At 33.3% G+C, this 27,317-nt stretch overlaps 2 protein-coding genes across 2 annotated transcripts; both read left to right on the top strand.

The window, feature by feature from the left end:
- The first annotated feature begins 1,292 nt into the window (after positions 1–1,292).
- On the top strand, positions 1,293–11,780 carry LOC135586260 (beta-eudesmol synthase-like). Its single transcript, XM_065193714.1, has 5 exons — positions 1,293–1,421; positions 1,579–1,820; positions 3,635–3,770; positions 3,965–4,213; positions 11,667–11,780. Exons 1-5 carry the CDS (start codon positions 1,293–1,295, stop codon positions 11,778–11,780), a joined length of 870 nt encoding a protein of 289 aa, XP_065049786.1.
- A 6,714-nt stretch (positions 11,781–18,494) lies between these two features.
- On the top strand, positions 18,495–22,004 carry LOC135679731 (alpha-humulene synthase-like). The gene is made up of 7 exons (XM_065193715.1): positions 18,495–18,595; positions 18,766–19,031; positions 19,496–19,868; positions 20,051–20,269; positions 20,465–20,600; positions 20,794–21,042; positions 21,522–22,004. The coding sequence occupies exons 1-7, from the start codon at positions 18,495–18,497 to the stop codon at positions 21,813–21,815; spliced, it is 1,638 nt and encodes a 545-aa protein (XP_065049787.1). The 3' UTR covers positions 21,816–22,004.
- Positions 22,005–27,317: the final 5,313 nt, after the last annotated feature.

Consider the following 27,317-nt stretch of genomic DNA (forward strand, 5'->3'; position numbering starts at 1 on the left):
ATTGAAAAGGAGTATGACATATCACCCACAAATCGACGGCCAAACAGAAGTTGTAAATAGGTGCTTGGAGACAGCCCAAAGAAACCCGCCAAATATGACTATCCAACGAGAACTCCAGACCAAGCCAAGTACCATTATTGATCGACGGATTGTGACTCGATGACGATGACCAACTACTAAAGTGCTAATACAGTGGGTGAACCTACCAACAAAAGATGTCACTTGGGAGAACTATGACGACTTGAAGATCAAATTCTCAAAATTCATGAATCGTCATCCTCGAGGACAAGGCTGATTTGAAGAGGGTGGGTCTATTCGGACTCTAGCTAGGAGAGTCCTAATTGATAGGGACATTCATGTAAAACCTACCTAAGCCGACCCCTATTAAAGAGGTGAAGAGGTTGGCTAGGATTAGGAGGTTGTTTCTTAGAGAAGAATAAGGAGTTGTATAAAGGAATAAGAGTCTTGAGTATGAGTCCTATTAGGAGTTGGTTAGAAATAGGAGTCTTGAGTAGGAGTCCTATTAGGAGTTAGGGTTTAGAAGCCCTATAAATAGTCATGTATTTCTCTTCTTTTGATAAGCAATAGATGAATCTTTTCTGCAGTCTTTGAGCAGCAACTTGGAGGGAGTAACCCCTATAGAGTTCCAGGAGGCCGATCCCCTAAAGAGATCAACCCCAAGTTTAAAATCTGCAAGGATTCTAACATTAATCAAATTGGAGGTTTGATGATTGAATAAAGATGAAGCATCCCAAAATGAACCAACTCATATGAGTGGATCACTCCTACAAGAATATGTAGATAGGTTTTGAAAGAAATTTAACCCTTTAAAGTAAAAAAGAGTTCGATTAATACACACATGGAAAAAATGTTGAAAGTCAAACTAAAGTTTATATAATATTATTTATAGTTTGAGAGTGAGTAGACTGATATGATGAGTTTCACACTGTTTAGAGTTTATTATAAAACTTAAGTTAATATACGATTATATACATGATTTATAGTTTCTATTCCGAGAGTGAGAGAAAGGGTGATGGATGCACAACTAATTATATCTCGTCTTTTTCCTATATTATTCGAAGCAAAACTAATCATAGGACGTCAATTAAAGATGATGGATAAGCTAAAACTTAAGGCAAGCCAAAAGGAGCGTACAATCCCTGATGACTCATTCGTTATCTTCTTTCTCATAAAACGTGTTACTTACGAAACCAAACCAGATTTAAGACTATAAATTGCTACACAAGGTTGCAGGCTCTCGCCATCCTCTCATCACTTGCATCCAGATCAGAATGGAGAACGTAATTTCGCAGCCACACGTTCCAGGTGATGAAGTGGTGATTCGCAAGTCTGTAAGCTACCATCCCACCGTTTGGGGTGATTACTTTATCTTACAGGCCCAGTCCTCCCCCAGTACACAGGCATGTATATACACATATATCTCACATATGGTTTTAGGCAAGAAACTCTCCGAGAACGAATGGTGTTAATGTTTCATTAACATGAAAAATGTGCGCATGCTACTTTCTTTCGGTTTTGTTGGTTGAACAATTAATTGCTATGCTATGGAGGATGCAGGAGTGCGATGCAAGGATGCAAGAGAGAGCAGCAGAACTGATGGAGCAGGTAAGATGCATGTTCAAGGACACTACCGACATCTTGCAAACTATGGACTTGGTCGATTCAATCCAGCTTCTCGGATTGAGTTATCACTTCGAGAAAGAAATAAGTGAATCATTAAAACGAGTCCATGATGCCGATTTGAACTGTCAAGGTCTCTACGAGACTGCTCTCCGGTTTCGACTGCTGAGACAAGAAGGGTATCATGTGACCACTGGTAATATGCTCTTACGTTTCCTTGGAGTAGATGTATTTGTATGTTTTCTCTATAATTATGTTTGCAAAAGTAATTTAATTTGTATTTTAGAAATGATGGAGGATTTTTGTTTTAAGAAGACAACTTAATCAGCCCATCAAAAAAGAAGTCACTGAACAATCAATCCGATGGCTTCTAACAATATTAGCTGGTCATTTTGCTTCATAATTTCTTCTCTGTACATGAGTGACCTCACACTTCTCAAAACGTTTTGATCTCCTATACATATTTTTCAACTATATTAAAAAGATGTACTTATATATATATATATGTATATATATATATATATGTATATATATGTATATATATATATATATGTATATATATATGTATATATATATATATGTATATATGTATATATATATATATGTATATATGTATATATATATATATGTATATGTATATATATATATACATATATGTATATATGTATATATATATTTATATATATATATGTATATATGTATGTATGTATGTATGTATGTATATGTATATATATACATACATATATATATATATATATATATATGTATATATATACATATACATATACATATATATATATATACATACATATATATATATATATATATATATATATATATACATATATATCGTCTATAATTGTTGCTGCCTTACTAGTATAGGAATTGTTTTCCCTTTTCATGACCCTGCAATCAGATAATACACATTTGTCACTGAAAGTTCCTATTGAAACTATCTTTGGCGTATACCATGATTTATATTTGACCTATATTTGAAATATTATAGAGATGAAATTACTATGTTTGATTTCAAGAGAATCAAGGTCATTTTTTGTGAAATTGTTACAATAAAGTAAATAAAATAAAACCACTTTATGTGTTTTCTCAAAACTTTATGAATCAACAGATGTTTTTAACAAGTTCAAAGATGAGGAAGGAAATTTAGTGTCCACCTTGAAGGATGATCCAAAGGGACTTTTAAGCTTATACAATGCGGCTTATCTACGGATACATGAGGAGACCATACTCGATCAAGCTATTTCTTTTACGAGGGACCAGCTTGCGTCCATGTTAAGTGATCTCACACCACCATTAGCAACGCAAGTGAGACTCTTCCTTGAGAGTCCTCTCCATCTACCAAGAGTGTGCGACACGAAATGATGCCTTACTAGAGCTGGCAAAGCTTGACTTCAATCTACTGCAATGTCTTCATCGCGACGAGATTAAGAGCATCTCCATGTAATTTCTTTCCTACAGTTAGATTGATTGAGAGTTCAGGTTGAGGAGTACACTTGAATACGTAGAACACTGTCATTGTAGAAATGTTTGATTGTGTCCATCTTTTTTTATCGATGTTTGGATTGACAATAACATTGTGGTTTGTGGATTGCATTGAAGATGGTGGAATGATTTATTCCTCTCAAAAAATCTAAGTTTTGCACGAGATCGGGTGGTTGAATGTTATTATTGGATACTTGCGATATACTTTGAACCTCACTATTCTCGTGCACGAGTGATTACCACCAAGGTGATGGCCATGACTTCCATCTTGGATGATATCTATGATCTCTATAGCACATTGGAGGAGAGTCAACTACTCACTGAAGTAATTCAAAGGTTTGGAAATCTCTTGCTTTTGGATAGTGTTTTTTTGTTTTATTATTGTCGAGAATGAGATATCTTATCTCAATTGATTATAATAGCAGGTGCCATGACAAATATGCCATAATAGTTTGATTCTTTGTGGATAAAGCAACATTAAGCTAATTTGTAGGTGGGATGCCAAGGCTGTTCATCAGCTACCAGAGTATATGAAGGGCTATTTTCTGAAGCTAATCCATACTTTTGAAGAATTCGAAAATTTACTAGCACCTAGTGAGAAGTATCGTTTATTTTATCTTAAGGAAGCGGTAATTTTTTTATTATTTTAATGGATTTCAATTTAGATTAGTGTGATGAATTAATATTTGCTAAACAAGAAAAATCTGATTGCACATTTCTTTTTTTTATCCACTCTACAAATTCCAAGTCGTGCTATACTTCTTAGTGATTTTTGCCTTCTTATTTCTTACACAACGTCACCGTTTCCTCACCTTTATCATAGATGAAAGGTTTATCAAGATCCTATCTCGAGGAAAACAAATGGGCTTCCAAACAGTATGTGCCAAAATTAGAAGAACATCTGCAAATCTCGCTCATCAGTTCAGCCTATCCTTTGCTTGTTTGTGCTTCTTTTGTTGGAATGGGAGAAGTAGCAACTAAGGAGGCATTTGAGTGGGTTGCTAGTTTCCCTAAGATCGTCAAGGCTTCTGCATTAATTGCTCGTATCGCCAATGATTTCGTTTCACATGAGGTAACTTATTATTAATTTTGAATTTTGAAAACCTTATTTAACATACTTATTGATCTTACAAAATAAAATATATCATATTTTCTTATATAAACACCACAAAATTTAATGAGAAAAAACATTTTCAAACAAAACAAAGAACTATAATTTTGAGGAGTTTATTAAAACGACAGTTTGCAGCTTGATGCTATGCACGGTAGACAATGTAAAACTTAATAATATAATCACAGGAGAGGATAATATACATATTGGAAGGGAGAAGAGGTAAAACTAAATAATATAACTTTATTCATCATCAGTCCTCTAATTATGCACTAACCTATAGTTTTATTTGAACTCCTAGTCCTACAAAACTCCAAGCATGAGGATATTGATCAAAGCTAAGTTTATTACTTCCAAATATATAGAGTTCCATGCTTTTTTATTTTGTGATACTTGCAGCTTGAGCAAACCAGGGAACATGTTGCCTCTACAGTCCAATGCTACATGAAAGAGTTTGGTACAAATGTGCATGTGGCATGCGATAAACTCCGAGTTTTGATTGAAGATGCATGGAAAGATGTAAATAAAGAGTGTCTTAATCCGACTATAATATCCATGCCCTTGCTTGGAAGGACACTCAACCCTTTGTGTCTATTTAATGATATTTATAAGGATATTGATGGATACACCAACTCATCTACTTGTACCAGAGACAATATCTCTTTGTTACTAGAGCATCCTATTGAGATTTGATCATGTACTCCTATCAATCCTATGGTTTGTATCTTAATCAGCAGAATGATCGATAGTATTGTTATTGTTAAAGATATTAAATCATTGTTGAAAGAGTCAGTAAATTTAAGTTTCTTGTGCTAGCCATGCGAAGCTCTAGCCAATAAATCATTAGGAAAGTCTTTCTATGTTAGTTTGCTGTAAAGCTTCTTGTTTAAGGAATATATATATATATATATATATATATATATATATATATATATATATATATATATCCATATTTAATATTTTAAACTATAATATATTAATTTATGATTAAATTTGTGCATCTTAATGGATAAGTATTGTTACTTGATGTAATATCGTATTGGCACATGGAAAAGCTTATCTACTTGCAAGAACTCTATCGATGATAGTTTAATAATCTTCTCTATATGTGATATTGGCGAACCTCTAATGCAGGTAGCAATATTTGTATAAAGTCAATACAAGTCAAAGAACATGGAATCTTATTTTATTTCATAAAATTTGCTGCATGAACAAATTAGGGAGCGTGTTACCTCCACTGTACAATGCTCCATCATTATGTGGCATGTTAAAAGCTTCAAGATTTGGTTGAGGACACACGGAACCAAAAGTGTCTCAACCGAAATGCATTTCCCGTTCCATTGCCTGAAACTATAGTAAATTATACATGAATGATTAGAAGTGTTATATCAAGTTCTGTTAGAGCTAGCCCCAGGATATTTACCAAAGGATAATTTTGGCAACACAACAAGATAATAAAGCGGAAAGAATAAAGCGACAAGAACAAATAAAACACCAGAACACCAGATATACGTGGTTCGGTCAATTGACTTTGACCTACATCCACGGAAGAAAGAGGAGCAAATTACTACTATAAAAGAGGGACACTTACAAATGCCTTAGGAAATGTTCCTAGGCCATAAAACACCTTCAGCTTCCTAAACAAGAAGACTTCAAACCATAAGCAGGTTTTCTTGTGATGCCTGCTGTACTTCTTGTGGTGTCTGTGGTACTTCTCGTGGTGTGTCTAACATCAAAGCTCAGGCCCTTATTTATAGTTCCAAGACGAGACAACAAGTCTGATTTTCCCGATGTGGGACTATGGGACTTGCCAAACTAACAAATCTCCACCTTGGCATGTCCCAACAAAACTTGCTCCACCTTCTTCACAAAAGCCCCAACGGGCAATCACCAACAATGAACACCAACCAAGTCCAAGCACTGCTTGAACTTGTAAACCGGAAGAGGCTTCGTAAACATATCAGCTGGATTGTCCTTCGTATGAATTTTCTGAACAAGGACTTTTCCCTCAGCAATCAACCACTTAGCGGAATTATCACAAGAAACTGCATCTGAATAGGAAGTAGGCTCACCAACTTCACTTGTTTCTTCTGCAACAGACAAAGCATATGCAACCAAATTTGCATACCTTTGTGGTGGTCGAATATTTCTCATATGACGTATATGCCATAATTTGGTGATGTCAGAATCAGACAATGATGATGACGAAACTGCAACTGAACCTGTGACAGTAGTTCCCTGCAGAATATACAAGCTACCAGACCTACAAGCTTTCATAACAATAAGAGCACTTCTAGAAACTTTCATAACTCCACCTTCAGCTGTGTATTTACACCCAAGGGCCTCTAGGGTGCCTAAAGAGATGAGATTCTTTTTCAAATCAGGAACATGTCTAACATTAGTGAGCGTCCTCACAATACCATCATGCATTTTAATTCGGATTGTTCCTCTACCAACAACATCACATGCGGCATTATTGCCCATCAAAACAATTCCACCATTACAAGATTCATATGTGGAAAACAAATCCCTATTGGGACACATGTGATAAGAACAACCTGAATCTAAAATCCATTCATTTTTAGACTTTGTCCTGTCATCAATAGCAAAGAAAATATTTCCAAAATTCTCATCAGATGCTACACTAGCTTCAGCGGATTTAATAGTTTTCTCAACAAATTTTTCCTTTTGCTTTAATTTATTTTTCAATTTAAAGCAATCAGATTTAATGTGCCCCATTTTATGACAATATCTGCATTCCAAATTTCTATGTCTGGATTTAGATCTAGATTTAGATCTACTACTGTCAAATTCTCTTTTATCCATTCTCCCCCTAACAACCAGACCCTCAGCCTGATTCTCTCTACTTTCCCCAGTGATATTCTTGTCTATCTGCTCCTTAGATTTCAGTGCAGATTTAATTTCTTGATACGAAACTGTTTCTTTTCCATAAATCAAAGTATCACGGAAATGCTTAAAAGATTGGGGAAGAGAACACAAGAGCAACAAAGCCTTATCCTCATCATCAATTTTTGCATCTATATTCTCTAAATCCATAACCAAAGAATCAAACTTATCAAGATGCGAGAGTATAGATGTACCTTCAACCATCCGAAGCATATACAGACTCTGCTTCAAGTAGAGACGATTCTCCACTGTCCTCTTCATGTACAAGGCTTTAAGTTTGTCCCACATGCTCTTAGCCGTAGTCTCCGTAGCTACCTCCCGTAAAACCTCATCAGAGAGATTTAGAATGATGCTGGATCGGGCCTTCTTATCCATACCCGCAAGATCTTCTTTTGACGTACCATCTGGAATGTTCTCAGCACCCTGAAGTGCCAAATCAACTCCGTCTTGAACCAGAATGGCCTCCATCTTGAGTTGCCACATGCCGAAGTTGACATTTCTATCGAATTTCTCGACAACGATCTTTGATATTGTCATTGTTGCCAAAAGATCCCAGAACCAGGCTCTGATACCAGTTTGTTAGAGCTAGCCCCAGGATATTTACCAAAGGATAATTTTGGCAACACAACAAGATAATAAAGCGGAAAGAATAAAGCGACAAGAACAAATAAAACACCAGAACACCAGATATACGTGGTTCGGTCAATTGACTTTGACCTACATCCACGGAAGAAAGAGGAGCAAATTACTACTATAAAAGAGGGACACTTACAAATGCCTTAGGAAATGTTCCTAGGCCATAAAACACCTTCAGCTTCCTAAACAAGAAGACTTCAAACCATAAGCAGGTTTTCTTGTGATGCCTGCTGTACTTCTTGTGGTGTCTGTGGTACTTCTCGTGGTGTGTCTAACATCAAAGCTCAGGCCCTTATTTATAGTTCCAAGACGAGACAACAAGTCTGATTTTCCCGATGTGGGACTATGGGACTTGCCAAACTAACAAGTTCATATGGATGCATACACCAATTTCACAAGTTCAGCCCTTTGTTACTTACATCATATCCTATTCATCATGTTGCCATTCTTATTACTCCTTAATGACAAATAGTAAAAGAATAACTAAATTTATTTAAGTAGTTTAAGTATATTAAAAAAACGATCCTTTTTAATTTGAATCAGACGATTCCAGCAAATGAATCAATTCATCTGTTCTAGTTTTCCAAGAAGCCAGCCTAATAAATGGACCAGATGGATCAGTTGAATTTCTGGTTTTATCCCATCTGGTTTTTTTAACTATGATTCGATTAATGATTGATTTCTATTTTGTGTAAAAGATTAATAAACGAAGTTAAGAGAAAAATGTTGATCATTACTTAAGAGTTTCGTTTGAATAAACTGTCCCTAATATAAACTAAAAGTTCTGCCAAAGCGACGAAGTACAATTGTTGTTGCTACTGCGCAAGTTGCAAAAACGAATAGGCGTCATCCATTAACTATTCATTTTGGAATCATCTTGTTTAATCTTATGCTTGTAGTATCTTGTACCATCATCATCATCATCATTATTATTATCTAATTTACTGTGTTGATGGGAGACCAAGCCTGTATGTCACCAACCGACGTAATTAATGGAATGCTATCTTCTCAAGTATCGGCTTGCTTACATGCAAATTAGGGTAGTTGTTCAATGCGTTTGGGACGGATCCAAGCGATAAGTCCGTATATCATTTATCATTCCTGCTTATTTATACATTTAATTTTATAAAAAAATAAATCCTTGAGGATTCTTAGTCAGTTTCAAAACTCACATTACACGAGCAAGACCACGAAACATTGGATCTTTGGGAACGCAAATAAATGTGATGGTGCAGTGCGCCTTAGATAAAGCTGCCCAGAAGAAGTTAATTAAACTTTTTTTTTTTTAATAGTAAGCGGTAAAGACGAAATTTAATCTCAAGATTTTACAGTGATAATAAAAGTTAGAGCCTATGAAGCTAACTAATGACCACATTTATTGGATTTTCTAAAATTATGAGATAATTTACTTCCTTCAAAATTTAACAAGTTTCAAATGGATCACCATACACCATGGAGATTTTTCATCTTTCTTCAAGGCTTTATTCCTTCCCCATTTGTAAGCTTAATTCTTTCAAAAGAATGCAACTGCACTACTCCATGCTCTTTCTTATAATCTCGCCCTATCCGCATGTCTGATAAAGAAACTAATCCCTCCCGTAAAAGGCCCATCAAAGTTGCTCTCCCATTTTACTTTACTTCCATCTCCCTTCATCTCCCTACAAGGAAGGATGTGGATTCCACTACGGCTTGTCCCACTAAAATCCATGCTAAGCCACATAAAACCAAAGACTGCCCTTATGTCTCTACGCTATCATACTTAACTCTTTATTTTTTTTTTGTATATTTCTCAAACAATCATGGATCCTCGCTGTTACATGATGGAATGGGTGATAGATAAAACCATAAGATATTCCATTTTAATTATCTCTTAGATACTTTTCTTTGTTTCTATGAGTTGTAATCAGGACCGTTTAATTCTCTACATGATCTCAACATTACATTTGCATTTGTGAGTTTCGACCGGATCCACTTGATGTTACAAATTTAAATAATTTTAAAGCGTAGGTTAATTGAATACGACACTTGGAGTTTTAGTTGGGTCCCTTTAGCTCTCCTATCCAAAGTGTACATATAGTAAGATGATGATATATAAAGAGAAATAAACTTTTGTATATGAATAAATACTAGTAAGTCATAACATGCAGTGAAATTAAATTGAATCACAATCAAATAGAACATAAAAATTTACGTGGAAAACCCCTCCAACGTGAAGGGTAAAAATCATGGGATAAAGTAGAGATAATCCACTATAATAATAATGAATATATGAATCTTAATCTTTTGCCCATAACTCTAGCAACAATCTCAAGAGAATAACTGGGATACAAGAATTATGTCACTGTGCACAATATCTAAATTCTCCCTAAGCAATCACAGCAAGTATCTATTGTAAATCTGATCACACTTGAGATGAGAACATTGCTGGATGATTGAGAACAGTTTTTTTATATTGTCCTTGTATTCTTCACTTTCTTTCTTTTGTTTTTCTACCCTTTTCTCCTGCTATTTTGAAATCAATTAGCTACTGTAAAAATCTACCTCGTTGCTACAATTCTTCTCTTTTTTTCATAGCCACCACACTCCCTATTAGATCTAAGGTTTCACTTGAAAGAGGGTAGGCTGTGGGCTATCAACCAAACAATCTCTCCTTTCAGCCCATAAAGGAGGTTGTCTCATGACTCCTCAATGTGAAGCTATGACGATCAACTGTCGACATATCTCCTGTCTTTATTTTGGTAAAGTCTTTGTCAATATGTTTGTTCCGTTATCAACCAAACAATCTCTCCTTTTAGCCCATAAAGGAGGTTGTCTCATGACTCCTCAATGTGAAGCTATGACGATCAACTGTCGACATATCTCCTGTCTTTATTTTGATAAAGTCTTTGTCAATATGTTTGTTCCGTTATCATCTGTATGAATTTTTTGAAACTGTAATTGTCTTCGATTACATTTCGAATCTAGTGATATTTGATATCTATATACTTTAACTTGATGCCATACTAGAGCTTGCCAAGCTGCTGTAGTCTTTTCATGGTGAGGAGCTCAAGGCGACTTCCATGTAGGTTTTACTTTTTCATATTATCTTCAGCTTGTTATAAAGCAGTTTGATTTGAAAAGACCACAGAAGCTGTTAGGTTACGTGTTTTAGATCTATCTTTGAATTTGACAGTAACATTATAGTTAGTGGATTGCATGAAGGTGCTTGTTTGGCTTGTTCCTTTTCACATTGCTTCGTAATTTATTATTATTTTGGATATAGATCTTTCTTAACCTAGTTATTATATTTTTTAAATTATATTAAATCAAAATCCTGCGATTACATCAGTCATCCTGAACAGCCTTTCCCTTTTCAATTCTGAATTCCCTTGCCAAAACGATAATTCCCTATTTAGTTTCTCAAAATTTGTGGATCCATGGACGACCATATTACCTTTTGAAAAATATGGATAATATAAAATTCATCAAAAGAGGGCAATAAACCGAAAATATTTCTGATTATATTAAGTATTGAGTCATCATTGTTGAGTTTTTACGAACCCATAATGGGTCTCTCCAGTCGACAGCTATAAGCGAAACCCCTCGAGACTCACCTTACCAATTCAATCAAAATGCGATGAAACACAATGCCAACCTGGCAGGTAGCATTAAAAAAGTTTTTATTACGTAACCTCCAAATCCAACCATAACTTACATTCTCTTACATGAATACCATAAAAACATTTTTAGAAAAATTGTGAAACTATACAAAAGAACCTGCAATGCTTGTAAAAATATCCAATGTTTAAGTTTACATAGTCATAAAAAAAAAAAAGAATCAATACAAGTCAAACGACTTGCTATTTTTCATCTTGTTTCATGAAATTTGCAGCGTGAGCAATCTATGGAGAATGTTGCCTCCATGGTGGAAAGCTATATGAAAGAGTATGGAACAAGCATGCCTGTGGCATGCGAGAAGCTTCAAAACTTGGTTGAAAACGCATGAAAGGAACTGAACCAAGAGTGCCTTAAGTCGACTGTATTCCCCTGCCATTACTTGAAAGGATAATCAATTAAACATCAATGATTGGAACTATATACCAAGTTCATGTTCACGGATAGACCAACTATATTGGTTATACCAAGGATAATATATCTTTGATACTTGTTAATCTTATTCTGATTTGATCATGTTATCATTATATGGCCAAAATATATGTTACCTTAGACTTTGGTACTTTTACTATTTTTATATGAGTGTGTGCGCATAAATATGGGCTTGCACGTGTACATGCGCATATTCATATGCACGTCTATATGTATACATGCATACGTGCATGTAATAATATATAACATGTGTTCTTAATTATTATGAAGAAGAGTCCTTTGTATTTTGGGTGTAAAAATATAAAAAATATATTTACAATTTTTACAAAATCAAACCTTTTGTATTTTGGAACCTAAACCACCAATCTTGCTGCCTCATGTACAATTAATCACTTTGAGAGAGAGAGAGAGAGAGAGAGAGAGAGTTGGAATGAGAAAGGGAAGGAGAGAGGTGTCAAAAAGGCACATACAACTTCTCAATAACAAAGCCAAATATATTTCTTTCAATATGCTGATCATATATAAACAAAAAATGTTGTCTAAGTCCAATTTTATTTAGCTCGACTTTCTAGCAAAATATTTTATAGTCCTATAAAATTATTATATTAATTTTTTAATTCATCCCTATATAATACACATGATACAAGTGGCTTATGTTTTAGTTACATTTCTAAATTGCTGCCATAATTTGTATTTACAAGGTTATTATGATTCCTTTTTCTACGACAAGATTGGACAACACGTCCAATGAGTCACACTCAGCTATGTGGAGCTGATCCAGCTGATGTGGATACAGATTAATTGACTTATGCAAGCAATGTGGATGATGGGATGGTTTATAATATTTTTTATTTTTTTTATAGAAATTAGATTGATGTGATCACGAGAGAAAGGAGACTCGATTGATGTGATTATAGGTACATTGTGATTATAGGTACATTGTCATTGTATTTTTTATTTGTACTTATGTGCACACACTCATAATCAATTAAACATCAATGTACCAAGTTCATGTTCATGGATAGACCAACTATTTTGGTTATACCAAGGATAATATATCTTTGATACTTGTTAATCTTATTCCGATTTGATCATGTTATCATTATATGGCCAAAATATATGTTACCTTAGATTTTGATATTTTTGTCATGTTTTTACGAGTGTGTGCACAGAAGTACGAGTACGCTTGTGTATATACGCATATTCATGTATACGGCTATGTATATACATGCATGCGTGCATATAATGATATATAGCATGTGTTCCTAGTTATTATGAAGAAGAGTCCTTTGTATTTCGGGTGTGAAAATATACAAATTATATTTTGCAATTTTTACAAAGAAAGCTTTTTGTATCTTGGAACCTAAACCACTAATCAGAGAGAGAGAGAGAGAGAGTTGGAATGAGAAAGGGAAGGAGAGAGACTTGTCAAAAATAGAGACCTACAACTTCTCAATAATAAAATCGAATATATTTTTCAATATTCTGATCATATATAAACAAAAAAATGTTATCTAACTCCAATTTTATTTAGCTCGACTTTCTAGCAAAATATTTTATAGCCCTATAAAATTATTATATATATGTTTTTAATTTATCCCTATATAATACACATGATACAAGTGGCCTATGTTTTAGTTACATTTCTAAATTGCTGTCATAAATTGTATTTATAAGGTTATTATGATTCCTTTTTCTACGACAAGATTGGACAACACGTCCAATGAGTCACACTCAGCTATGTGGAGCTGATCCAGCTGATGTGGATATAGATTAATTGAATTATGCAAGCAATGTGGATGATGGGATGGTTTATGATATTTTTATTTTTTTTTATAGAAATTAGATTGATGTGATCACGAGAGAAAGGAGACTAGATTGATGTGATTGGATGCTATCCTTCTTGACAATCTCAACACGTCTCCAACCAATCCAAAAGACAATAATACAATAAATCACTTTCAATTAATACAATCATAGAAAAAATTAATGATGGGGAAGTAATATAATTGTTTTGCTTTGTAGTACAGAATATTAGATTGATGCTATTGTACATCCTTTCTCTTTGAAGTAAAAAAAACTAAAATCATAGTCTTTATATATGAGATTTAAATTAAATGAGATGTGTAGTAAATAAAATTTTATATTAGTATTTGTTATGTTTTCTAAAATGGTATTAAAGTAAAATGGATAATATCTTTTTGATACTTGTTAATCATATTCCGATTTGATCATATTACCATTCTATGGCCAAAATATATGTTTGGCTATAGAATATCTTAGACTATATTACTTCTGCTATGTTTCTATGAGTATGCGCACGTGAGTATGGGCATGCACGTCTACATGCGCATATTCGTGCGTATGTCTATGTGTATGCAAGCATGGGTTTATGTAACAATATATAACATGTGTTCCGAGTTATTACGAAGAAGAGTCCTTTGTATTTTTGGATATGATAATATAAAAAATCTATTAGCAATTTTTACATTAAAAAAAAGCATTTTGTATTTTGGAACCTAAACGACTAATCTTGGTGCTCCTCGTACAATTAATCGGAGAGTTGGAATGGAAAAGGGAAGGAGAGAGACGTACAACTTTTCATATATAAACAAAAAATATTTTCTAAGTGCAATTTTGTTAAACTCGACTTTGAAGAACAATAGTTTATAGTGCTATGAAATTATTATATTATTTTTTAATTCATCCCTATATAATACACATGATACAATTGGCTCATGCTTTAGTTATATTTCTAAATTGATACGATAAATTGTATTTGTAACGTTATTATGGTTTGTTTTTCTACGACAAGATTGGTCACATTCAACTATATAGATCTGATCCAACCGACATCGACATAGATTAAATGAATCATGCAGGCAATGTGGATGATGGGAAGGTTTTTATTTATTTTCTTCTACAGAAATTAGATTGATGTGATCGGACATACATTCTCATTCCAGATAAAGGTATCAAGATCCAATTGACTACTATCTTTCTTGTGGGAGCTTTTTAATAAACAGGTTAAGGTTAGATAAACTTCATTTGATCGAATCTAGTGATGAATAGAGACAGGTTTGTAACTTCCTCGTTGTCTTTGAAGGATATGGCAACCTTGACAATCTCAATCCATTATCCAACGAATCCAAAGGAATAATTAATGCAATCATAGAAATAATTAATGACATATTATTGTTGTTCTTTATAGTACAAATATTAGACTGATGCCATTAGACAACCTTTCTTTTGGAGTCAAACAGAACTGAAATCATAATCTTTATATATGAGGTTTAAATTAAGTGGGACGGGTAGTAAGTAAAATTTTATATTAGCACTTGTTATATTTTTTTAACAAGTAAAATTTTTATGAATATATTATATAAGAACACTATAAAAAAATTATAGTTTTTAATTCCGTATGGCACCCTAAATTAGACCGGTCAATCCTCCTATTTAAATAGATAGTTCTCAAAATTAAATTTAATATCAGCCCAATTAGACCAATCTAAATTAAAATTAACAAAAGATAAAAATTAATCAAAAATTGATTTTTTTTCTAAATTCGATCAAAATGAGATTGATCAAATCTACTTTTAGTCAATTAGTTAAAATATGGTCAAAATCAAATTTGATTAAAGAAGGTCAAATTAGTCAATTTTATAATTTAGGATATAAGTCAAAAATATTTAATTCGAAAGACAAAACTATAATTTTTCAGAATATGTAGTAAAAATATCTGATTTTTAAAGGGCAAAGCTGTTAAGGCTGAAATTAAAAGAATTTATAAAAGTAAAAATGTAATTTTAATGGATGAAACCATAATTGCTTAAGGCATGTGGCCACCGTAATGCATGGCATGTCCCTCGCTAGCTATTGCGACCATCCATCACCTACACATTGTCAGTCTAGATTCCCTTGGTGACGCCCATGTGAATGGTCATTCGCTCGCAATATAGCCATTGCCCGCCAATCATCATTCATAACCAATCCCTCATCGATGTTCCTTTCCCTCGTGCACGGCTATCATCATTATACGAGACTCATTGGCCACATATGTCCATGTCGACGGATGCCCCTTGAGACTCCAACGTCCCATCAATATCGGCCATGGCCAATACACGTCATCATAGTGGCATCATTGTAATTATCGATCAAAAATAGCACCCTGCCTTGCTATGCTACGACATGCAGCGACATCATGATCAGGGCATGCCGTCGAGACTCTAATAGTAATTATAAGCATAAAAACTATAATTATGATATTATTATATAAAAAAAATTTACTGTTAAAATTAAATATGACTATGGTTCATGAAACAAAGATGTGTGCATATAGGAATATTTTATGAGTGTTCTTAATCATACCTCTTGTTTAATATTATTTTATTTTTTTATTAAAAAAGTTTCTCTTTTAATTGCATTGTAATATTCTGTTTTTATCATTTTCTTGCTCCCCATCCTCACAGATCCTCTTCTTTTAAATACATGTCTTGAAACTCTTATAATATGTTTATTCTCATTTTCAATACCGAATGATATTTTTGTTTGAAAAAAAAGAGTGCCGATAGATGAGAGAAATTGATTGTATACAATTAAAGCACAAGATGGTGTCATAATGGAAGGATTAGCAATTCTTAAAGCCCTAAATATGCTTCTGCTAACATCGTCACCGACGTAAACAGCACAATATACACTCCCTGATTCCTAGATGGCATTGTCTTTTACATTGCTATCCTTTGTGCGAAGCTGAAGGTTGTTAAGTTCAGCTTCATCCCTAACAATCACCATCTTGCATTTGTTTGGGGAGAACTCACGAGGTACTCTTCCTTTTGGAACGCTGTTGCAACAGCCCTGCCTAGCAGCTGTAACTCACTTTCTTAGGTGCTAATGCGTCTCATGTGAGGCTGCAGTACCAGATGACTTCCAAGTCGTGGAGCTGATCATCCACCACAGAGAAGGGAATAAGCACAGCCACATGTTCGCCGGAAGGCTTGAAACACGAGGACAGACTCATCGACCGACTGATGGAAAAGCTCTCCATGAAATAGATTGTGGCACGAGACGTCCCATCATTTCCGTGGGGTTCGGAACCTTCCATAAGCAGCAGATTTAGATGATCTAATAGTACGTACACCCAGATTTAGATAATCTCCAAAACGTTCAATGTACAAAGCAGCTTAGCTGATAAAAACCTAACGATTAATAGTAAGGCCATGAAATCAAATCCCGCTTGCCAATGGTGAAAAAAAAAAACTCTATTGGATCTACATTGCTTAGGTCATACATCCTTGGGTTTCGTAATGATGGCATAAATATATCATTATAGATTCGAATAATTCATAGATTTAAGTTTATCCCTTGTCGGCCTCGCCAAGCATGTGAGAGCATCGACACGTGGGCAATCAACTTCCAAATCCTTTCATCTAAAAATCTCATGTGAACTTTTTTTTTTTGTATGTTAACATATTTATATCAAAGAGACGATCTCTCGTGCGCCTTCTTTGAAATTAGTAATTGCTGCTTTAGTACTATGCCATGCAACCAACCACACACATCCACATGTGAGAAAAATATTTGAGAATTCTATTACTGAAACTTGATTACTCCGAACAAGATAATCTATAGATTCCTTGGTTATATCTTAATCTTAGCAACAAATCAAAATGATCTTAATATCTACTTTGATAGGATTTGGAATTCCTCACTCAGTCTAATACTCAAAATTGGTCCCAAACACCTTCTCTATCATGAACACTTTTGTGTTTTAATTTTTCATTATGTTATGTCATGTTATTTTTAATTAATTATTTTATATATCCTTGCATAGGGTGCAATGTGATTGTAATTACATATTACAAATAACTATGTCAGGTAACAAAATCCTGACATTGAACATGGCAGTAGGTGTTGTGGCAGCATCTTTGTGAGAGGGAAGCCATCTTGAGATGTCACGAGGCACGAAGAGAAACTTACTTGGTGATTGATGCGAATAAAACGAGAATTATTTCGCTGAACTAATCAAATTGGAGGTTTCATGATTGAATAAAGATGAAGCATCCCAAAATGAACCAACTCATATGAGTGGATCGCTCCTACAAAAATATGTAGATAGGTTTTGAAAGAAATTTAACCCTTTAAAGTAAAAAAGAGTTCGATTAATACACACATGGAAAAAATGTTGAAAGTTAAACTAAAGTTTAGATAATATTATTTATAGTTTGAGAGTGAGTAGACTGATATGATGAGTTCGACACTGTTTAGAGTTTATTATAAAACTTAAGTTAATATACGATTATATACATGATTTATAGTTTCTATTACGAGAGTGAGAGCAAGGGTGATGGATGCAAAACTAATTATATCTCGTCTTTTTCCTATATTATTCGAAGCAAAACTAATCATAGGACGTCAATTAAAGATGATGGATAAGCTAAAACATAAGCCAATAAAAAAGGAGCGTACAGTCCCTGATGGCCCATTCGTTATCTTCTTTCTCATAAAACGTGACACTTACGAAACCAAACCAGATTCAAGACTCTATAAATTGCTACACGAGGCTGCAGGCTCTCTTCATCCTCTCATCACTTGCATCCAGATCAGAATGTAGAACATGATTTCGCAGCCACACGTTCCAGGTGATGAAGTGGTGATTCGCAAGTCTGCAAGCTACCATCCCACCGTTTGGGGTGATTACTTTATCTTACAGGCCCAGTCCTCCCCCAGTACACAGGCATGTATATACACATATATCTCACTTATGTTCTAAGTTTTAGGCAAGAAACTCTCCGAGAACGAATGGTGTTAATGTTTCATTAACATGAAAAATGTGCGCATGCTACTTTCTTGCGGTTTTGTTGGTTGAACAATTAATTGCTATGGAGGATGCAGGAGTGCGATGCAAGGATGCAAGAGAGAGCTGCAGAACTGATGGAGCAGGTAAGAAGCATGTTCAAGGACACTACCGACATCTTGCAAACTATGGACTTGGTCGATTCAATCCAGCTTCTTGGATTGAGTTATCACTTCGAGAAAGAAATAAGTGAAGCATTAAACCGAGTCCATGATGCCGATTTTAACGATCATGGTCTCTACGATACTGCTCTCCGGTTTCGCCTGCTGAGACAACAAGGGTATCATGTGACCCCTGGTAATATGCTCTTACGTTTCCTTGGAGTAGATGTATTTGTATGTTTTATCTATAATTATGTTTGCAAAAGTAATATTTACATATATTACTTTTGCAAACATAATACATATATATAAATACATATATATATATATATATATATATATATATGTATATATATATATATATATATATATACATATATATATATATATATACATATATATATATATATATACATATATATATATACATATATATATTAATTCCAAAACAATACGATCTTCTTTAATCATCTTTTATTTAATTCAATCATAGAGGTTGGCAGTACCAAAAATATTTTCTCCGGTAAAATAGACATAAAAATCACACACAAAAGTCATTGTATTGATTATCACGTAATCACTTAAAACAGTAAATTAATTTTGATAATATGACTGTATGTTTTTTTTTTCTCGAAACCAAAACTCTATGTATTTCTGTAGTTGTCTTTAACAAGTTCAAAGATGAGGGAGGGAGTTTCATGTCTACCTTGGGGAGTGATGTGAAAGGACTGTTAAGCTTGTACAACGCAGCCTATCTTGGGACTCATGGGGAGATCATTCTTGATGAAGCCATCTCTTTTACGAGGAATAGCCTAGTGTCTGCATTAGCTGATCTTAAACCACCATTAACAACGCAAGTGTCTCTTGACCTCGAGACACCTCTCTGTAGGAGAATTAGAAGGCTCTTGGCAAGAGAATACATATCTATATACCAAGAGGATGTCACACGAGATGATGCCATCCTGGAGCTTGCAAAGTTGGACTTCAATTTGCTGCAATCTCTTCATCGCGAGGAACTTAAGAACATCACCAAGTAAGCTCCTCCTCACTTCTGAATTCCCTGGAGCTATATTTCTTCTGGATTTTTATAAAGAAAGAAAGATACAATCATGTTGCAAATGTAAACAAGTGCAAGCTAATTGCTGAGAATGGTTCCTCCTCCCATCAAACTTTAATTGATATGTAATGCCATTTTGATTTGTGAACGACTTGAAGGTGGTGGAATGATTTAGCCTCCTCAAAAAATCTCAGTTTTGCTCGAGATAGATCGGTGGAATGCTATTTCTGGATCCTGGGAATATACTTTGAACCCTATTATTCTCGTGCACGAGTGATAACGACCAAGGTGGCTGCCCTTACTTCAATTCTGGACGACATGTATGATGTCTATAGCACATTGGAGGAGAGTCAACGACTAACTGAGGCAATTCAAAGGTTCGTAAATCTTATATTGATGGACATATTTCCTTTTACTATCATGGCTCAATAGATGATAACAAAAGGTGCCACTGATAATATCACATAAGAAAATAAAATATCGCATAATAGTTTTAGTCATTGTGTATAGCAAAATAACATGTATGCTTATGTCCTATTTTTCTAAAGATGGTGAAACTAATACATATGCAGGTGGGATGCGAAGGTTGTTCATCAATTACCAAAGTACATGAAGGATTATTATCTAAAGCTAATCCACACCTTTGAAGAGTTTGAAGATTTATTGGCTTCTGGTGAGAAATATCGCATAACCTATCTGAAGGAAGCGGTGAGTGATGAGATTATAAGGTTCTTCTTATTTTCACTTTTATTAATTAGCATTACATAAGCAATAAATGAATCCACTATTGGCCAATACAAAGAATAAGCATTTCACAGTATTGAACTTAGATTGTCCCACTTGTAGACGCTACTCATGCATTACAAACATTAAGGAATGGTTTTGTTTTACTTGGGTATAGATGAAAGATTTATCTGAAGCTTATTTTGAGGAATCCAAATGGAGAGATCAACATTACGTACCAACTTTGGAAGAACATCTACATGTTTCCCTCATAAGTTCAGCATATCCTATGCTCGAATGTGCCTCTTTCATTGGAATGGGAGAAATAGCAACTAAGGAGGCATTTCAATGGATTACAAGTTTCCCAAAGATTGTCCAAGCTTCTGCAATAATTTGTCGTATCATGAATGATATTGCTTCACATGAGGTATGGTCATAATATAATCTCCTGTGTTTTATGTCATATAAACATTTTTCATAGTAAATTTTGCACTGATTTCTATCGTAGTAGAAATATGATAACACAAAAAAAAGAAAAAGAAAATAACATACATTCTCCAATTAGATGAGATGGACCATAATTGGGGTTTAATAGGTAATCTCCAAAGTTATCTTCAATATTCCTTCTATTTATCTCCTCAAAAGCATTTCTTGTGTCACTCAATTGCATTATCAAAGTTTTGCTGAACTCCTTAAATGATTTTATATTAAGAAATCTAGTACAAACAAAAAAACTCCCATTCGTAAGCTTCCACATTGGTAGATTCCCAAATTCCTTTCATCTACACATTATTATTGATAATAATCTATCAATTTGTTTTAATATAATGAACATGTAAATCCTGAAAGGATCCATTAGAATTCAGTTGGTAGATCATTAATCCTCTTTTTTCATGAAATTTACAGTTGGAACAAACTAGGGAACATGTTGCCTCCACAGTCCAATGCTACATGAAAGAATACGGAACAGATGTGCATGTGGCATGTAAGAAGCTCCAAGGTCTAGTTGACGATGCATGGAAGGAGATAAACGAAGAGTGCCTCAATCCGACGGCATTCTCCATTGCTTTACTTGAAAGGATTATTAATTATTCACGAGTGGCAGAAAATATTTATAAGTACATCGATGGATACACTAACTCCTCTACAAAGACGAAGGAATATATCTCTTTGTTACTTGTACATCCTGTTCCACTTTGATTGTATGACGATGCTTGCTTCTTCTATGAATCCTTTATTCTGAAATATATGTAAGCCTTTGTAAATGAACGTGTATTGTACTATGCTTGCTTCTTCTATGAATCCTTTATTCTGAAATATATGTAAACCTTTGTAAATGAATGTGTATTGTACTATGCTTGCTTCTTCTATGAATCCTTTATTCTGAAATATATGTAAGCCTTTGTAAATGAATGTGTATTGTACTATGCTTGCTTCTTCTACGAATCCTTTATTGTGAAATATATGTAAGCCTTTGTAAATGAACATGTACTGTACTAGCCCTGGGAAGCTCAAGCCAGTATTATCTGTGGAAAACAGAAATCCTTGCTTAGCAGTAGTTCAAAGCAATTTGCAAGTTGCTGGTATGTGTTACAAAATTATATTAGCTATTTGCAATTTTCACTCTTTTCATTCTTGCCAACTTGAGAAAAGGCTCTTGAAGCTGCTATGCTAAATAGAGTGTAGGGATGGTCAGGTTGGGTTTTGTAGATGCCTACATCAGATATCAAGATACTTCTTAGTTAAGTTTGGGATGATTACAATTCGGAAACATATATATTCAAGCTACATTTTGGATAAGTTAGTGATATCATATGTTGGACACTATCAGAAGATTTGGCCATGTCATTAGCGAGAACAAGATAATTCATAGCCGTCCATATTCACCAAAGACCAATATCATTTAGAACCCACAAGGTTTGACCATCAGAATTGGGACACTGCACCCCCTCATTAAAAATTGAATATCTAGTTAAGATTTAAAGAGTTGCCATAATTTAATAGGAAAGACGCACAGAAAGAAGGGATTAATGGTTTCTGCTTTAGATTGACAAAAGGGACAAGTAGTAGCATTACTGCACACTCTTAGTTGAGACAATCAATCCGACAATGAGAGGTGGCGGTGCAAAAGTTTCCAACAAAAAAATTTAACCTGAGGCAGCACGGGAAGCTTCCACAAACAATAAAACTAGTCCATGTTAGGATCAACCATTCCAACTGAGAAGCAAGAAAATGATAGGCAGACTTAGCAGAACAAACCCTCTTATTATCTAGCTTCTAAAACTAAAAATTATCATGTGATATATGGATTAACAATGAGATTAGAACCACCAAAGATCTATCACAAGTATGTATATTGCTGAAACCATGCTTAAATGGAATACGAGAATCTAAAATATAGTTATCTTTGAAAACATCATGTGATATATAGAAGTATCACCAACAAATTTAGTGAACTCTCCTCTTAAAGGTTCAAGTGCGAGAAGAAACAAACCCGATTCCGGCTTTGCCTTAATAATTTTGAATATTCCAAGGATAAATCACAACATATTTAGTTCTAACCATTTTATCTCATATACTATCAATGATGGAAAGATATTGGCCTCTGTTGAAGTTGAAGTGTATATTTCACAAGAAAGGTTATCGTCCCAAGACCTAGCATATCTAGAAAGAATATCCCTTTCCCAATCCCATGATAGAATGTGCATACCCTTGGAAGAACCACAATTGTCATAAAATATAAAGATATTTTTTGAGAGAAATATAGAAGATTGAAGTGTGTCCTACTCTTCTTCTTTGATAACTTTATCCCTTCTTCCTATCAAGTTCAATATTTGGTATCATAGCATAGGTTAAGCTAGGCCTCTTTCTCAAGTATCATTCAACTCCAGATTCTCATATTGACAAAAGAAAATTATGATATATGGTACATCCAAATGAAGGTTTTTCTAAGCTCCTAAGATATATGAGAGTTTATAAAAGATGGATTTGTTGAAGCATGTCCAGTAGAAGAAGGAGCAATGAATGTAGAAGGAAGAAAACAACTGAAAGAAAAAAGGAAGAAGGAGAAAAAGGCCTTGTTCATGATCTACCAAGGACTTAATGATACAATATTCGAGATTATCGCTCCAGCAAATACTTCAAAAGAGGCTTGGGAAATGCTTCAAAAAATATTCGGTGATATTGATAAGGTAAAGTAACTTCGTCTATAAGTTTTACAAGACGAGTTTGAAAAATTACAACAAGGTACTTCTAAAACTATTTCTGATTACTTCTCAAAAGTTATTTATATTATTCATCAAATAAGATAAAATGGTGAACAAATAAGTGATCAAAGAGTAATAGAAAAAAATAGTGAGTTCTCTAGATCTAAAATTTGATTTTATTATTGTTGCGATTGAAGAATCTAAAAATTTTAAAAAAATATCGATCGAATAACTTATCGGTTACCTTTAACTTCATGAAATTAGAGAAAATTATAGCCAAAAAGGCTGAGGTTATAATCAAGGACGTGACCGAGGCCATGGATATGACAGAAATTATAAAAGGTCTGAAATATAATACTATGTTTGCAAAAGGTATGGACATTACTCTTATGAATGCTATTATAATCATAACAATTAAGGTGATAAGGCAAATTTTGTTGAGAAAGAAAAGAACGAAAATCAAGTTTTGCTAATGAGTTATGTTAATTTGAAAGAGGATCTGTCTATGATATGATATCTACATATAGGAGTCTCAAATCACATGTGACACATCAAAGAGCTATTTTTAGAAATAGATACAAGTTATTCTGGGAACATTATATTTGGTGATTTGTTTCAAAGACTAGTAAGAGGCAAAAGTAAAATTCTCCTTGAACTTAATAATGACAAAGAATTATATATTTTAGATGTTTATTATGTTCCTGAAATAAAAAATAATATTCTAAGCTTGGGACAATTACTTGAAAAATGTTATGATATTGAGATGGCTCTCTCAATTCGTAATAAGAATAAAACATTGATATCACATGTTAAAATGATAAAGAATAGAATATTTCCTCTACATTTATATATTTTTGATTAGTCAAATTATTTTAAAACTGATATTGAGGATATTTCTACACTATGACATATTAGATATGCTCATTTAAATTTTGAAACTTTAAAACTTCTAGAGAAGTATAATATGGTGACATGAATATGAAGTATTGATCATCCATCAAAATTATATGAAATATGTGTCATGGGTAAGCAAGAAAGAAAGTCTTTCAAAGTCAGAAGAACAAAAAGAGCATAGTATCGATTTGATCTGGTGCACTCAGATATTTGTGGCCCTATCAGTTTAGTATCACTTGGAGGAAATAGATATTTTTTCACTTTCATTATGATCATAGTGGCAAAACTTGGGTTTACATATTAAAAGAAAAAAAAAATTTAAGTACATTCAAAGAATTTAAGGATTTGATTGAAAGACAAAGTTGTAAGATTAAATGTTTAAGAACAAATAGGGGTAGTGAATATATATATATATATATATATATATATATATATATATATATATATATAATGAATTTGAATGTTTTTATAGAAATAAATAAAATTTTACATCAATTCACTATGTTATACGCACCTCAACAAAATAGTGTCTTAGAAATAAAAAATAGAACTATCCTTAATATGGTCCGATGCATATTAAAGGAAAGAAAAATTCCTAAATAATTTTAGGGAGATGTTATTGCTTATGTAGTTTATTTGCTTAACAGGTTTCCAAAAATATGAATTAGTAATGTTAAACCAGAAGAAGCATGGAGCTTAAAAAAAATAAGAGTTGATCATTTGAGAATATTTGGAAGTATTGCATTTGGCAAGATACCAGAAGAAAAGAGACCAAATTGGAGGATAAAAGTCAAAAATATATTTTGCTAGGTTATTCATAAAATTTCAATGGTTACAAACTCTACAATCCTATCACAAACAAAATTATGATGTCAAGAGATGTTGAGTTTGATAAACAACATATTTAGAACTGAAAAAGTGATGAGCAGCATAAGAAAGCTATAGCTTCAGAAGAGAATGATATAATAAAAGCAAGCATTGAAGTGGCTTTGCCAAAATCATCACCTAGATCAACTGGATCACATGATTCAAGAAGTCTGATTATAGGAAAGATAAGATCAATTCAGGAGCTATATGATATGACTCGAATGATTGATAATAATAATGATGAATTTTTTTTATTTTATCTTTTTATAGGATATGATCCATTAACTTTCAAAAAAGCTTATAGAGAAGAAAAATGGCAACAAGCCATGAATGAGGAGATTCGTGCCATTAACAAAAATAATACATAGGAGTTTACTATACTTCCAGAAGACTACCAAGCTATCGATGTTAATGGATCTTTAAAACAAAAATAAATGTAAAAGTAGAGGCGGAGAAGTACACAACTAGATTGGTTGCAAAGGGATACAAACAAAAATATAGGATTGACTATGAAGAAGTATTTACATCAGTTGTTCGATTAAAGATAATAAGATTATTTATTTCTCTAGCAGCTCAAATGAAATAAAAAAATTTACAAATAGATGTCAAATCAACATTTAATGCAGTTCTTAAAGAAGAGGTATATATTCAACAACCCCATAGTTTTATTATTTATGAATAAGAAGATAAAGTATACAATTTAAAGAAAGCTCTTTATGGGCTTAAACAAGCCCATAGGTATGGAATTCTCGAATAGATGTTTATTTTATTCAAAATAATTTTTTTAAATATCCATATGAACATGCTCTCTATACGAAATCTAACTCTAATGGAGATAACTTATTTGTATGCCTGTATATAGATGATTTAATATTTATAGGTAATTGTAGCTCCATGATTAAATACTTTAAGCACTCTATGAAAAAGGAGTTTGAGATGATCGACTTGGGCTTAATGGTTTATTTTCTCAATATTAAAGTTATACAAGACAATAGAGATTTTTATCTCACAAGAAATTACATAAAGGAAGTTCTAAAAAAGTTTTCTATAGAAGATTATCATCCTATAAATATACCTGTTGAATATGGCACCAAGTTAATTAAGGAAGATAAAGGTAAATACATTAATCCAACTTATTATAAAAGTCTAGTTGGACGTTTAAGGTATTTGACATGCACTCGAGCTAATATACTATTTGGAGTTAGTTTAATAAGTAGATATATGAAAGTTCTTAAGACATCTCATTTAAATATCGTTAAAAGAATTTTGTGATATATTAAAGGAACAATTGAGTATGGAATGTTTTATTCATCATCTAAAAGGTTGAAGCTCATTGGATATAGTGATAGTAATTGGGCTAGAAGCTATGATGATTAGAAAAGTATAACTGGATTTGTATTTTATTTTGGTGAAACTACATTCACTTGGTCTTAAAAGAAACAACATATCATTGCTTTATCAAATTGTGAAGCAGAATATATAGCAGCTTCTTCTAGTGTTTGTCATGCAATCTAGCTAAGAAGATTACTCCAAGAATTTCATAAGCCATAGGAGAAGTCAACCAAGATTTACGTTGATAACAAATCAGCTATTGCCTTAGCTAAGAATCCAATCTATCATGAAAGATCGAAGCATATTGAGATAAGATTTTATTTTAGAAGAGATAATATCAAAAATAAAGAAGTTGAGCTATATCAAGTCAAGACAAGTGAATAAGTGGCCAATATACTTATAA

This window comes from Musa acuminata, chromosome BXJ1-7 (assembly GCF_036884655.1).
Source record: "Musa acuminata AAA Group cultivar baxijiao chromosome BXJ1-7, Cavendish_Baxijiao_AAA, whole genome shotgun sequence".
Lineage (NCBI taxonomy): Eukaryota > Viridiplantae > Streptophyta > Magnoliopsida > Zingiberales > Musaceae > Musa > Musa acuminata.

What these genes read in the sequence shown, in the direction of transcription:
- LOC135586260 (XM_065193714.1), top strand. Translation starts at nt 1,293, where the DNA reads ATGGAGAACGTAATTTCGCAGCCACACGTTCCAGGTGATGAAGTGGTG. An exon ending in CGACTGCTGAGACAAGAAGG is followed by an intron (nt 1,821 to 3,634) that starts GTATCATGTGAC and finishes GCTAATTTGTAG; the next exon opens with GTGGGATGCCAAGGCTGTTC. An exon ending in ATGATTTCGTTTCACATGAG is followed by an intron (nt 4,214 to 11,666) that starts GTAACTTATTAT and finishes TGAAATTTGCAG; the next exon opens with CGTGAGCAATCTATGGAGAA.
- LOC135679731 (XM_065193715.1), top strand. Translation starts at nt 18,495, where the DNA reads ATGATTTCGCAGCCACACGTTCCAGGTGATGAAGTGGTGATTCGCAAG. An exon ending in GAACTTAAGAACATCACCAA is followed by an intron (nt 19,869 to 20,050) that starts GTAAGCTCCTCC and finishes AACGACTTGAAG; the next exon opens with GTGGTGGAATGATTTAGCCT. An exon ending in TAACCTATCTGAAGGAAGCG is followed by an intron (nt 20,601 to 20,793) that starts GTGAGTGATGAG and finishes ACTTGGGTATAG; the next exon opens with ATGAAAGATTTATCTGAAGC.